The sequence below is a fragment of the Amphibalanus amphitrite genome, unplaced genomic scaffold, assembly GCF_019059575.1.
Source record: "Amphibalanus amphitrite isolate SeventyFive unplaced genomic scaffold, NRLGWU_Aamphi_draft 000062F_arrow, whole genome shotgun sequence".
Classification (NCBI taxonomy): domain Eukaryota; kingdom Metazoa; phylum Arthropoda; class Thecostraca; order Balanomorpha; family Balanidae; genus Amphibalanus; species Amphibalanus amphitrite.
Genome location: NW_024881558.1, coordinates 566,436 through 581,194, shown reverse-complemented (window position 1 = coordinate 581,194; position 14,759 = coordinate 566,436). Strand labels below are relative to the sequence as shown.

At 47.2% G+C, this 14,759-nt stretch overlaps 1 protein-coding gene across 2 annotated transcripts; it reads left to right on the top strand.

The window, feature by feature from the left end:
* The first annotated feature begins 6,469 nt into the window (after positions 1–6,469).
* On the top strand, positions 6,470–14,706 carry LOC122378597 (nuclear pore glycoprotein p62-like). 2 transcript variants are annotated; one of them, XM_043359833.1, is made up of 7 exons: positions 6,470–6,528; positions 9,499–10,280; positions 10,681–10,752; positions 11,007–11,115; positions 11,681–11,840; positions 13,454–13,753; positions 14,107–14,706. In XM_043359833.1, exons 2-7 carry the CDS (start codon positions 9,536–9,538, stop codon positions 14,263–14,265), a joined length of 1,545 nt encoding a protein of 514 aa, XP_043215768.1. In that variant the 5' UTR covers positions 6,470–6,528; positions 9,499–9,535; the 3' UTR covers positions 14,266–14,706. The 2 variants fall into 2 exon arrangements, with proteins under 2 accessions (XP_043215768.1, XP_043215769.1); XM_043359834.1 differs by lacking the exon at positions 6,470–6,528 and adding an exon at positions 6,651–6,670.
* Positions 14,707–14,759: the final 53 nt, after the last annotated feature.

The window sequence follows — 14,759 nt, the reverse complement described above, 5'->3', positions numbered from 1 at the left end:
ATATTCACCGGTTTTCAAGATATTAGACTTTTACTTTTGTTTACTTTTTGGGATCTCCGCTGTTCCTAGCGACTTTATTTGAAAGTGCGGCATTTGTTGCGCGCAAAGCAGCATATACCACCGCGTGCTACCAAACGTTTTAGTAAAAGATTTAAAAATCGTTTGATCTCCGCTGACGTCACAAATTCTAAGGGGCATACCAATGCACTAGCCCCTTAGAATCCAAAAACTGCAAGTTTGAAATTCCATATCTCCGAATTAAAGCATTTGTAGATGTTGTGAGTGCCCAAACCGGTATTTGCAGGCCATGGCCACCAATTTGGCTATCTCAACTCAAAACTAATGTTAAAGGGACCCTCCCACCTTAACATTAGATTTGAGTTGAGATAGCCAAAATGGGGTCCCTGGCTCACAATTACCGGTTTCGGCACTCACAACATCGAGAAATGCCTTAAATCGGAAATATTGAATTACAAAATTGCAGCATTTTGATTCAGAGGGGCTAATGCTTAGGAATACCCCTCTGAATGTGTGACGTCAGCGCAAATATCTAACGATTTTTAAATGTTTGACTAAAACGTTTTGTAGCACGCGGTGGTATATGCTATTTGCGCGCAACATCTGCCGCAAACGCCGCACTTCTAAAATAAAGTCGCTAGAAACAGCGGAGATCCCAAAAAAGTAAACAAAAGTAAAAGTCTAATATCTTGAAAACCGGTGAATATTTTTCGGTGAAATTTGGTAGATATTCGTTTTCGCTCTTTCTGAACCGAGCGACATCACTTTCATGCCAATTCACAAACTTTTTTGAAGGTGGGAGGGTCCCTTTAAGGTGGGAGTGTCCCTTTAACCGCTTTATTCTTCAGGACCAGAAACGTGTTACCAAGATAAACGTTGCGGCTTGCGCATTGTGACTTACTACTGACGACTCGATACGAAGGTAAATTGATCTCACCGTAGGTATACAGGGTTGGGCAGATAAATTGGGACAAAATACATATTTGGATTCAGAACGCCGTAGCTTAGAAATTTGTAAACGTAGGCATTTCAAATTTGGATCACATATTGTCACACCAATTTTACACATTTATCACCAAATATGATCACTGTGGTCCACCTGCATCAGTCCTTATCGGTGCCTGGACTGGCCGCACGCGCGGCGAGATCTCCCGTCTGAAATGGCTCGTAATTGTAGCGAACTGGCACTGCTGAGGCTCACCACAGTCATATGGGGACGTTCGTTAGACTCGGCCGCAAAAACGCCCCAGCAACCAGAACTTGTGTGGGCTGAGGTTTAATGAGGGAGGGGGCATTTAGCCTTGGGTACAGTTTGCGGGATCCTCCGTTTCAGGAGATTTTGTATTTAAAGGGACCCTCCCACCTTCAAAAAAGTTAATGAATTGGCACGGAAGTGATGTCGCTCGGTTCAGAAAGAGCGAAAACGAATATCTGCCAAATTTCATCGGAAAATATTCACCGGTTTTCAAGATATTAGACTTTTACTTTTGTTTACTTTTTGGGATCTCCACTGTTCCTAGCGACTTTATTTCAAAGTGCGGCATTTGTTGCGCGCAAAGCAGCATATACCACCGCGTGCTACCAAACGTTTTAGTAAAAGATTTAAAAATCGTTAGATCTCCGCTGACGTCACAAATTCTAAGGGGGCATACCAATGCACTAGCCCCTTAGAATCCGAAAACTGCAAGTTTGAAATTCCATATCTCCGAATTAAAGCATTTGTCGATGTTGTGAGTGCCCAAACCGGTATTTGCAGGCCATGGCCACCAATTTGGCTATCTCAACTCAAAACTAATGTTAAGGTGGGAGTGTCCCTTTAATTTACTGTATGCCGGGGAGCTGACTCCTCGAAGAGCATCACTCCATGCAGGATGATGCCTTCTTCCATCTTGTTGATTCGAACTGCCGGAATAATGGTTAGGTACGCTGTAAGGGCGAACCCCCTCCCGATTCCGTAAAATAAGGGGGCCCCACGTGGCCGTCAGAAGTCACCGAGTGGAATGCCATCACCGAGGTCTGCTGCATGCTTTTTGGAACTAAGATCACGTCTTCTGGGCTGGTTGCGATGTTTCATGGTGTTTGCGGTTGTTCATATGTTCGGTTATGGGGATACCATCGTCGAAAAAGACCTGCACGTGCTTGCTCGGGCTTCTCCAAGCCCTTCAAGAGGAAACAATCTTTTTAACGTCACAGCTGCTTCAACATCTATGTTAACAGGTCGATATGCATCAATGCATAAGAGTACATGTTTGAGGTGCTGGTATATCGCTTTCTCATAGCGCGGCTACCTTCGTTGTAAGCTCGCGCCACTGTTTTCGCGAGGATCCTCTGATTTAAAGGGACCCTCCCACCTTCAAAAAAGTTAATGAATTGGCACGAAAGTGATGTCGCTCGGTTCAGAAAGAGCGAAAACGAATATCTACCGAATTTCATCGAAAAATATTCACCGGTTTTCAAGATATTAGACTTTTACTTTTGTTTACTTTTTGGGATCTCCGCTGTTCCTAGCGACTTTATTTGAAAGTGCGGCATTTGTTGCGCGCAAAGCAGCATATACCACCGCGTGCTACCAAACGTTTTAGTAAAAGATTTAAAAATCGTTAGATCTCCGCTGACGTCACAAATTCTAAGGGGGCATACCAATGCACTAGCCCCTTAGAATCCGAAAACTGCAAGTTTGAAATTCCATATCTCCGAATTAAAGCATTTGTCGATGTTGTGAGTGCCCAAACCGGTATTTGCAGGCCATGGCCACCAATTTGGCTATCTCAACTCAAAACTAATGTTAAGGTGGGAGTGTCCCTTTAACTGAATTTTGCCTTTATGCCCCCCTGGAAAACCGGGGGAGCGGCCGGTGTCAATGCAATAAGTATGTAAGGATGAGTCAACATCTTCTCTTCCTCCAACGTTTACGTCTGTTCGATACACACTACTTTCAGCCATTTGATGGAACATAATTAGAGCATTGGCATGCATGTGGGCGCGGACTAAGTTGATAGTGACTTGCTTAAGCCCACGTTCTGTGATCAGCCGATTCAAAATTACAACGCAACCTGCATAACATGGAAAAGTATTCATTAGCCTATATTTACGTTCAAAAATTATCTTAATCACTCAAAAAATAGTCGTTTTAGAGGAAGTTGAAATTTGTCCCAATTTATCTGCCCAACCCTGTATACCATTCTGAAAAAGCGGCGCTGTGCCTCACACAGATCACGCTTCGAAAAGACGTCATAACTTGGGATTGTCGAACGGATGAACAGACGGACAAACGGACAGACGGAGAGACGGACAGACGGACAGACGGACGGACGGACGGACAGACGGACAGACGGACAGACGGGAGGACGGACGCGTCGTAAGAATTGATCCTGTGGTGAATTCCCATTTATTTTGCAGAAAGCAAGAGACAATCGATTTAAATCATGTCGCTACATACATCGGTAACTAAGTATATATTAGGTACATTATGCGAAATCAAATGATGCATATAAAAACACGTTATTTAGCCGTCACAGGCTAAACTGGCATCCGTGATTTTTTTTTTTTTTTGAGGCGGTCAAATGAATGTTAGCAAATTGCATATATATGCATAGGAATTGCATTTCGTTGGTCAATGAAGATTGAAGATGCAGGCAATGGCTTTGAAATAGATAATGCAGGCACAGATTTAACCACCGAATGAATCGATGCCTACTCTCCGAAAGAACCAACAGAAGCGATCCATACCGAGAGAGGTATGAACCGCCACCGCGTTGTCTAGGAGTGACCGCCCTAAATACCGAAGGCTCGTTCAGGGCCGGGGCTGCAAGGCGAAACTGCACTCCCGCATGCGCATGCCTGATGCCGGTGCCCTGCTTCAGAACTATCTGCAAATTGTATTACAAACGATTTACATTTTTCCCACCAGAGACCTAGACTAGTCAGTCATGTGAAAACTGCGATAGACCTCGGTCACTGACCCTCTCACCGCGGGGGGGGGGGGGAGGCAATGAGCCACTACCGCTACCGCTTGGGACTTTCCCGGTTGGTTGGTGAGAGCAGCCGATGTAGGGTGCAAGTTGTTGATCATTCACAGAACGGTGAGCCGAGGGGACACCGATCTCGTGAGTCATTAGGGTCGGGTTGGTGTTCGACAGTTCCATATTCGGTCTCGGACTTCCGTGTCCGCTAGCAGGCTCTCGTCACAGGGAGAAGTCGGCAGGTGCCGCACGTTTGCAGCACCGGTATGAGAGCGTAGCTCAGCTCAGAGCGGGTCTGACGGCTGACGCTGTGCGTTTAGGGTAAATTTATATATGAATATGGCCATGCTAGTGAACCGTCTTTCGATGGATAACGTTCGATTGGAAGTGGGAGGGAGGCGGGGGCTGCGTAGGGCCGAGGTAGGGTAGCGGAAGGCGTGTTGAGATGAACGGGTGCAAACTGCGAGCTCGGTGTCGGCAGCTCGGGTCTGCGGATATCCCTGTTTAGATGCTGTGCTCCACCAGACACCAGGCTGCGTCTTGTCCACCGAACGATGTTTCTGGCAATTCAGCTGCTCTTGCGCAAAACAGGGGTGCCCTGGCTGATTGCAGATTGAGGACGGAAGCTGACGAGACGCACAGACGCTTACAAGGAAATAACAGCTTTTGTTTATGCAGTGTCCGGACCGTTCAGTAAAATACAGGCCAGGCTGCCCGCTACCTCGTCACTTGTCGGAAGGGAAGCTATACCCGGATCACGAATTGCAGACTGAAAAAATGCGCATCGTTTCATTCAAACTTTAAAATTGGTTTGCATATTATTTTGTATACCTATTTATTGTCGTGCATAAAAATAGGTTAGATAAATAAATAAATAAATAAGTAAATAAATGAACATACGTCTTCGACAACAAATAAACATTTCTACATAGGTGAGTATACCTACACTTATTTGCATCTATGGATGTAAAAAAAGCGAAATTGTGAACTATATAGCGACCATCCGTCCGTACGCCAAAGCCATAGTTATAGAGACGTTCAGAGCTACATTAAAAAACGACAAGCTACATCGGTCAGTCGGTTTTGATGGTGCATTCTCCGAGTCCGGTCTTTCCATTTTCAGAGCGGAGACGGGAGGGTCATCCGTTTCTGAACTGGTGTCTCGTGTCAGGATGCTGTAAAGATCCGCTCTTTTGGTCCCGGTAAATACGGGTCACTGTCCGTACATTCTCAAAACAACAGTCGTGGACCGGATACAGGTTGAGGAGGCGCCGTTCGTCCTCGATGTGCCGCCGGATCTAACCTCGCACCCCGACCGCTGCAGTCTCAGCACAGCGCCGGGTAGCTGCGCTCTCCCGCGGCGGCACGGCGTCATCCGACCGTGTCTACCTGCATCCCGTCCCCGAGGGAAATCACCGCGAGTGCGCGCAAACCGCAGCCATGCGACCGTGTCATGCAGCGAGGGACAGGGCAGGCCCCGCCGCCTCATCAAACAGCCGCCGGCCGCTCCCCGAAAGCACGGTCCCCAAAGGACGACTAGTGGTAGCTATGAGCAAGGAAATTCCCCAGTGCATGTCGTGTGAATTTCGGATACATTCTGAGCCGGAATGCTACACCTTCATCCTGTTCGAATTTGAACAGCGTTGACTGTTGAGCGAACCATAAAAAGTAAGTATTGTATATTGATAGAGACAAGTAGAAAAACATGGAACAAATAGTCCATGCACGTGTTTCGACTATTAGGATATTTACATCAGCATGACATAACCACAAAGAAAACAAGATATACCTAATACACAAACATTCAAGCTCGTCAGTAGTGAAATTGTCTTGATTTTAAAATTCATGCATTAGATAGGTATAACATATTCACTCTTTAGGAGAATACTTTCCATTTAGCCATTTCATTAAAAACCGGCGGATTTATGCGTGCGGGAGGCCCAGTCGTCGTGAGGCATGGAACCAACATGGAACACCGTACCCCTATAGGTACCTCGATCGTCCGTCTCATTCAGCGTTCGGTCCTTTCTCATTGTCCTTTGCAGTCATAGCCGGCGGCCGCGGTCGCCGGTCGGCGGGTCGCCAGAGGCTGATAGTCTCCAATGAGGTTCATATTCACATAATTTATGAATATAGCGCTTACAACTACAAAAATTCAAAAGAATGAAATTGCAATCATGCTGCATGCAATGCAATCAGCAATTGAGGCTGGAGCTCTCTTTCACTCATGAATGTGCTACTCGCTTTGGAGTAGGGAAAAGGTGCGAATTTTCCCCTCCATATGGTAGCATTACTCTGGATTCGTAAACTATTTGTTACAAATACTGCGCGTTACAGGCAAAACATTTTAGGCATTTATTGTGCTCGTTAAACACGATCAGCAGCAAATTTATGTTCACGAAGCAAAAGTCTGCAGTGTGATTGGTTTAACTTTCACTACTAACAGGATATTTATCTGTAAAAAAACACTCAAGAAAATTTGACTCCGAAGCGTGCGGCCCCCCAACACAGCGCACATTCTCAGACAGAGTTCGTATAAAATAAATAAGTAATTTCGCCATTGGTTGGTTGCATAAAGGTTGTAGTGAACTTTGGTATATCTCACCTGAATCAATTTTTAAATATGTGTGCTAAGATACAGAAAAGTATCATAAAGATTGGTCTGTTCTGGGTACTGTGGTACTGCATAGGTACTGTGATGACAGTCGGGCACACTGTGGTATTTCCGATCCATTTATGGAAACGTTTCCATTTTTGGAACAATGTTCCAAAAATGGATACGCCGTTTCCAAAAATAGAAACGGTCTGTTCCATAAATGGAGACGCTGTGTGCATCGCTACCTTTAAAGCAAACTGGGCATTGATTGGTGCAATTTGGCATGCGCAGGATGCCACCAATCGACAGCCAACATTCTAGTTTATGTTCCTGTTCTCCGACTTTCCGATCAGAAAACCGAAAGTTGACGAACGAGGCGATGCTTATAACATGTTGACGTGATAAAAAATTCACACGTTTTTCTAATCGAAAATAATAACATTTATGAATGTTTTGAACAAAAAATAACATTTTTAACAGACTACTGTAAGACTGACCCATTGATTGGAACAACCACATCACCGGGAACTTCAGTTTTTCATTCATTTTCACGCTGCGTTTTCCGGTGTACCAGCGGCCTGGTGGTCGTCAATCTTTGTTTAAATCGCATGAAAGTTGTTGCAAAGCCCTATTTGGAGACTTAAGTGGGCATTTTATGATATTTGAAATGTGCTGAATATGATCGTAGTCTCGGATCAACGTAAATATCCGTGCAAATACGTAAAAAGCAGGATGGAAATAAGGTCTGCACCGTCGTCACACCAAATACCGTTGTATTCTGACGATGAATTTATTCATTCTAGCTCATGTGTAACATTGATATTAATTTTATATATTGAAATGATATCTACGCTTTATGTATTGCCCACTTTGAACCACATCTGTCCAGTAGTTTCTGGGAAATCTTAGTTTTAGTTGACTTTTGAATGTGCTCAAGTTGCGGCGCGTAATGTATTATTATCGAACCCGACGTCCAAGGTAACTGCCGAGAGAGCCGAGATGCTAAACCAGTCCCAAAACATCAAATCTTTAGTTGCATGTGAATTTTAAAAACACATTTAAGCTAAGTTTGCACGCATTTGAACTTCAGCGTTTCTATTTTTGGAACATCGGCGTTTCCATTTTTGGAAACTAAGTCTCCATAAATGGATACGATTCAGGAGCATTTTAAAGACGTGAATTTGAATGCATACGACAGCTTTCCATGCAAAAAGACAAGCGCTTTTGGTGTATCTGAGCTTGTTTTACGCGAAACAGTTGTTATACATCAAATCCAGCCACCCTTGGCAAGAAAATATGTGCGGAGATGTTAGCGTTTCTATTTATGGAACGAGCGTTTCCATTTTTGGAACAGAAGAGTAGTCAAAATTGGAAACGTTTCCAATAATAGAAACGTCTCCATAAATGAATCGGAGATACCACAGTGCGCCCGACTGATGAGGTGATTCATTGTTTTGCCCTTTTGCATTGAGGGTTGTAATGTATTTTAAGGTAAAAAAGTGGTGTAATTCCTTCAGTCTCACAGCTAAGAAGAACTGATTTAAATTGTAACAGTATTTTGATGCATGTGTTTGTGTAGATAAGTTCCAATACGCCAGGTAATTTCTCTCAAATTCAAATTCATTGAATTGAAGCACACATAGGCTATCTCAATTCTCAAATGTCTAAGTGCATGTTCAGTGCTTTTAGGTACTTAAGCTGTGTTCTTTATTAGGTTTGTCAGACTATAGTCACTATAGTGTTTTATGCTTGTGATTTACTCACTGATAGTGCAGGTATCCGAGACCAGTTTTCCCAGCGATAAAGTTTTTGGCTGCATTGTTAAGCCTTCAGGCACCCCACAATGCTGCTAGATATGCAAAAAAGTCAAAATATTTGTTGATCACTTTTTGAAAATAATACCCACCCTACTAATTAATATGTTTTCACACCAATCACCATTCACCAGTCATTTTTTCTACCTGGCTGGTTATAGTTGTGGAATTTAAAATTAAAAGCACTGTGGCACCCAATTTTTTTATTGGACTGGTCAAAACATACCTACCTATTGGCCTCCAGTCATTTGGAGCAACGTTTCATGGTATCTATACTCTGTTCCGTTTCAAGCTTGCAGCCGAAGTGCTCTGCTGAAAGCAGTGCGTGATTTCTGTATATACAGCTCTTACATTTTGAGGCGCAAATTCTTGAGCGGAGGAGCGATCTGCTGAAGAAACTCCGACTGCAAGCTTGATATGGAACAGACCATAAAAGCTATTGCGGTTCTATTGAGTTTTTAAATCTTTATTTTTGAAACAATGCCTCTTTTAACTTTTATTCATACCCAGTAGGTACTGGTGATGACAGTAAAACACTATTTTAACTTATCGACAATTGTTATGCGCTATGCAGATTTCAGCGAGCTCTGCTTAGCATGAGCTCCAGCTCATTTAATCTATCTATTGAAAGATTATACTTAAGCGCCAAATTTTAGAAGAATGGTTGAATTTGTAATTTAAAATTCAGATTCATTGGCTCATAATGTGATATTTAGGTACCTACATTACACAACTAGCAAATCATTTGGAACAAATATATTATTGAACTCTAATCATAGTTCAGATGGTCTACTCAGCTGATTTGTTTTTGGACACACTCCGCACCACTAAGTATGTTACTCATGAGCATTTAAGACGATTATTTTCTGTTAAGCTCTGGGAAAGATATTGTTCTTAGCCTATATTTTATCATGCCCCTAAATTATGTAGGGAATGATTTTATATTTATTTCATGTTATTTCTTAACTTGAGCCCATGAATATACAGAAGTTGGATAATTATTTTCCTCCTGGTGTCCTGGTATGGTGTTATTATGCTGCATAGTTCTAGTAAATGATATAATTTCAGCCTTACATTCTGATGTTTAACACTACAAATATCTTTGCAGACATAAGAAGTTGTTCAGGCATCTTAAGTACCCTGAAATGTCTGGAGGTCAAGGTTTCAGCTTCGGCGGCGGCCAGGCGTCAACCACCTCGACTGGTTTCTCGTTTGGCGGGGCCCCAGCCTCGTCCGCCAGCGGCGGCGGGTTTTCGTTCGGCGGCGCGCCGGCCTCCTCCACCGCCAGCAGTGGCTTTTCGTTCGGCGCCGCTGCCGCTCCTGCAGCTGCGCCCGCCGCCGCCAGCTCCGGGGGCGGGTTCTCTTTCGGAGCGGCCCCCGCTGCGGCCCCGGTCAGCACCGCCACCGGGTTCTCGTTCGGCGGCGCCGCGCCGGCGGCCAGCACCGCAGCAGCGCCCAGTTTCTCGTTCGGCGCCGCACCGGCTGCCTCAGCGTCCAGTTCCGGCGGCGGGCTCTCGCTCGGCGGAGCTGCAGCAGCCGCCAGTACGGCCGCTCCCAGTTTCTCCTTCGGCGCCACTCCGGCAGCGAGCAGCGCTGCCCCCCTCGGCCTGACGGGCGCGTCCACCGCCAGCTCGTTCGGTCTGGGCGGCGGCATTGCCACGTCAACGGCGACACCAGCCGCCTCGGCCCCCGCCGGAGGATTCTCCCTGTCCGTGCCATCGACGGCCGCGTCGTCGGCCGGCGGTCTGACGCTGGGCGCGGCCCCGACAGCTGCCTCTTCGGCTCCGGCCACAGGATTCTCCCTGGGCGCGGCGCCGTCGGGCGGGCTGTTCGCCGGGACGGCAGCGGCCAGCAGCACGGCGGCGTCGACTGCAGCAGCGCCGGCCACAGGTGAGCCTGACCCACTGGTGATCGGCGACCACAGGAGTGACACGCCAGTGTGCTGGCCGCTGGGCATTCGCTACAGCATGCCCCTAGTGTTGTTGCTTGTGATTATGTAAGTTTAATGCTAGCTTTGAAGGATGGTCATTCAACTTACCATGGTTTTATGCTAAGCTGCTATATTTACTGACTTTTCCATATATCACGGACTTAATTTTTTTTACAAGATATTTTTATCAGTTCAGCGCCATGGTTTGATTGATTTGATGCAACAATCATGAAAAATACAGAAGTACTCAGACAGATCTCATTTATCTTGCACTGGCTATTAGTAACTTACTGTCAGCCGCCTCCTACGTGACTGATGTCACTGACCTGGGGCTCCCCTCGATGTCTCCTCGCGCTGCAGGGTTCTCGCTGTCGACTCCTGCGGCCTCCAGCGGCGGATCACTAACACTTGGCAAACCTGCCAGCACTTCAGGTGGGTCTCTCACCGCACACGGGTACACCTCACTGACCCGCTGAACACTAGTGAACAAAGGCGAGCTTATTTGTCGTTCAGGCCGTTTGAGGAACATGTAGATAAATGCATACTCGGGTTTATCGATAGATCAAACAGGATCTAGTCGATATCAACCTGGTGACTGACGGGGTTGTGGCCTAATCTGTGGGCGATAGCCTATCTGGCGCCGCCGTGTGGTCCACGGGATCATTCGTTCGACATGCTGCCTGCAGGTACGACCACGGCGGCGAGCAGCGGTGGCTTCGGCCTGGGCCTGACCAGTACGGCCAGCGCACAGCCGGCGCAGGGCTCGACAGCCACCAGTCTCAGCACGACCACCACGTGAGTACGACATAGTACGGCACGGTACGTTACGACCACCACGTGAGTACGACATCGTACGGCACGGTACGTTACGACCGCCACGTGAGTACGACACCGCACGGCACGGTACGTTACGACCATCACGTGAGTACGACACGATGTGGTTCGTGGGTAGGTACGATATAACCACAGCGTGCGTAGTGCGTACGACACAGAGTGTGGCACGAAAAAGTACAACCACCTCGTGAGTACCTACACTCTACAGCTTAGGAGGATAGAACCACGTATGACACGGTACAACAAGGCATAGCACGAAAAATTGGTGGATTACGGTACATTACAATACGCCAAACCGTACTCATACTACGGCAGGGCATTGCGTGAGTATGAGACGGTATGACACGACGATTAAGTTAGGACAATAACGTCCTAGTATAGTCTCAGACATCAGTCTCGTGTTTCAGCAATGCTGTAACCATTAGCTGCATTCATCTTGATCTCAATCGATTGACTCGCTGCACGTATCGGTGAGCTGAAGCATGCTCAAGCGGTGCTCACTTCCCTGTGGCACCTTTTGCCTCAGAACGAGCGCCTCCACGCCTGGTTCGTCCATGACCTACCGCCAGCTGGAGGAGTTCATCAACAAGTCTACGGTCGAGCTGGAGGAACAGGAGAAGCTGCTGCTCAACCAGGCCACCCAGGTCAACGCCTGGGATGGACAGCTCATCAAAAACGGACAGAAGGTACGTATTCACGTGTGACATTGGATCTGGCAGAGGGGCCGAGTCTATAATCGTATTGTGTTTTTGCTCGTGATTTGTGACGTTTGTACCCTTTTACCCATATTTTGTCGTCTCGGGTGTTATTTCTAGAAACGATTTTCTTATTTGCATTGCAGCTTACCCATTCCAGCGACTTCTTTGGTTGAATTTTGCTTGACAACGGACGCCATGGCCGCCACGCCTAAATAATCTCTCACTGCAGAGTGTAGACTCAGTAGGGTAAGAGACACCTCTGGCCGTCCGTAGCTACGAGGGGCGTTCAAAAAGTTCTCGGCCCAACCATGAAGGAGTTGGAATTTCGGCCTGCAACGCGGTGTGTTCAATGATGTGTTATTGGGATGTCCACTTACGTAGCCATTAACCAATCTGCCCTGTGATTGGCTCAGGCTGCTAATTAATCGTAACATAGTTTGCTATTCCCGGTCAGAATGGGTGACGCCCAGAATAGAACAGTGATTTGGTTCATGTATTGCAGAAAAATGCACCAAACGTTATTCACGAAAAGCTAGTGCCAACACATGTTGAGGTTTGTCTTTCTTACAGTAGCGTCAAAAAGTGGGCATCTCTGTTCAATTTTGGTCAACAGATCATTAATGGTCACCCCCGCAGTGGCCAGCCATCAACAGCATTGACTTAAGAAAATATGAAAAATAAGCACTTCTTTGTGAAAAATGACAAATGTTCTGGTCTGAAACAACGCAGCAGAAGCGGAGTTGTGTATCAGGTCCCTCAAAGCCATTCTTCGACAGCGTATTAATATGTTAAAGATCTCTGCAAGATGCATCCCCCGTTTGCTGACTGCAGAGGAAAGGCAAACTCGAAAGGAGGCGTAACGCGAAAATTTTGGCCCCTATATCGAAGATCCAAAAGAGTTCATTGAAATACTTGTTACCGTGGAGGGATTGTGGGTGTCACACATTGACCCTCAGGGCGTGACCGAGTTGCAAAAGTGGAAGCACACTGAGTAAAGGCCACCAAATGTGTGCGACGTGTTAAAGTCAGACGGCAAGGTGACAGTGGTTGCATTTTTGGATGATGGCGGGGCTCTGCTCGTTAACTTTCTAAAACAGGGGCGCACAATTAATGATGAATGCTACACCTCCCTTCGATAACAGTAGCGAGCAGCAGATATCAAGGAGAGACTAGGGAAGCTGACTAAAAGTGTGCGCCTGATCCAGGACCACGCACCAGCACACATGAGCAGGGTGACGATCAGCAAAGCAGTGAGCTGTGGCTTCGAGTTGTTGTCGCAGCCACTTTTTTCTTCGTACCTTGCACCCTAAGGTTGCCACCTCTTCCCCAACATAAGGAAATTGCTTAGCAGTGGCAACTTCGCTGACAGCAAGGAGACAAAAGCAGCCGTCTTGGACGTGCCAGATGCGTCCAAAACCCACTTGGCTATGGAGACCCAGGGGCCTCTCGCGAAGCGCTGCGCGAAATATTTTTGTCTTAACGCTGGTTATTTGACTAAATGAACATTTTTGGTCTAATGAGTCGACGTCGTATCTCTGCTCCTTCATGGTCGGGCCGAGAACTTTTTGAACGCCCCTCGTAACTCCCTTCCCTCTCGCCAGATCACGGAGCTCAACAGCGCCGTGGAGCGGGTCAAGCTCGACCAGGAGCGCCTGGACACCGAGCTCAACTTCGTGGCCACTCAACAGCGGGAGCTGGAGGAGCTCCTGACCCCTCTGGAGCGCGCCGTCGAGTCGGCGGCGAGCGGCGGCGGGGCGCCCCAGCACGCTGACATGGAGCGCGCTCACACCTACCAGCTGGCCGAGAGCATTGACGCTCAGCTGAAGCGCATGTCGGAGGATCTGAGGGAGATGATTGAGCACGTGAACGCGGCCAACAAGACCAGGGATGATAACGACCCGGTGAGTTGGGAGGGGAGGTGGCGAGGGAGGATGGGTAGTTTGGTGTCGGCAATGGGGCTTCATGGGAACCGACAGGCGAGGGTGAGTGGGAATAGCTAGAGTTCGGCTGCCACCAGGACAAATATTTAAACCGCGGATACCGATGGTTAGCTGCTTACGTCGGTATCTTGTACTTGTTCATTGCCAGACTTAATTGTTGATCTATGTATATTTGATCGCCGTTTCCAATAACCTCAAGTATTTCACCTTCTCTTTTTTAACAGACTGTGGCGATCAGTGACGAATACATTATCCAGTTGTGAGCGATAACCCTCGTCCTGCGCCACCACTGACTGATCCTCCCTGCTCCACAGATGGTCCAGATCTCGAAGATCCTGAACGCGCACATGGACAGCCTGAGCTGGCTGGACGAGAACACGACCCTGCTACAGAGGAGGGTGGAGGAGACAAGTCGGCAGCTGGAGCAGCGGCGGCACGAGCAGGAGCGGGCACTCCGCGCCGGCTTCGACTGAGCGTCGGCGGGCGGGCTGCGAGGTTCGCGGCTGGCTGACGGACTCTGTTCCGCTTGTGGCCTGTGTGAAACCAGCCGGTTCGGTCGGCTCGACGTGTCGTCTCATTATGGTGGATGTCTCGCGCTGCGGCAGTGGGACGGAGGTTCTGTTTGTTCACCATGGGATAATTCGCCAATGTTTTCCGTGTGAACGCTTTGTGCGGATCGCCGATTTTCACCTCATCTGCACCCATCGTCTTTGGTCCCGAAAGTGAGGACATTGCCGGCGATATACATGAGAATGGACCTGCAAGGCGGGAGACGTGACGGATGACGGTGGATTATTTTTCTTATGGTATGGCTGAATCGAGTTCGCAGCGTAACATCAATGTTTCCAAGTTGAGCAGTGTCATCGGTGAACGTGTGCTGTTGTCATTTATGAAAATACAGGAACGCATTCAGACGTGATATTTGTTATCGATGACTGGTCTCTGCAACAATCTCATCAAAATATCA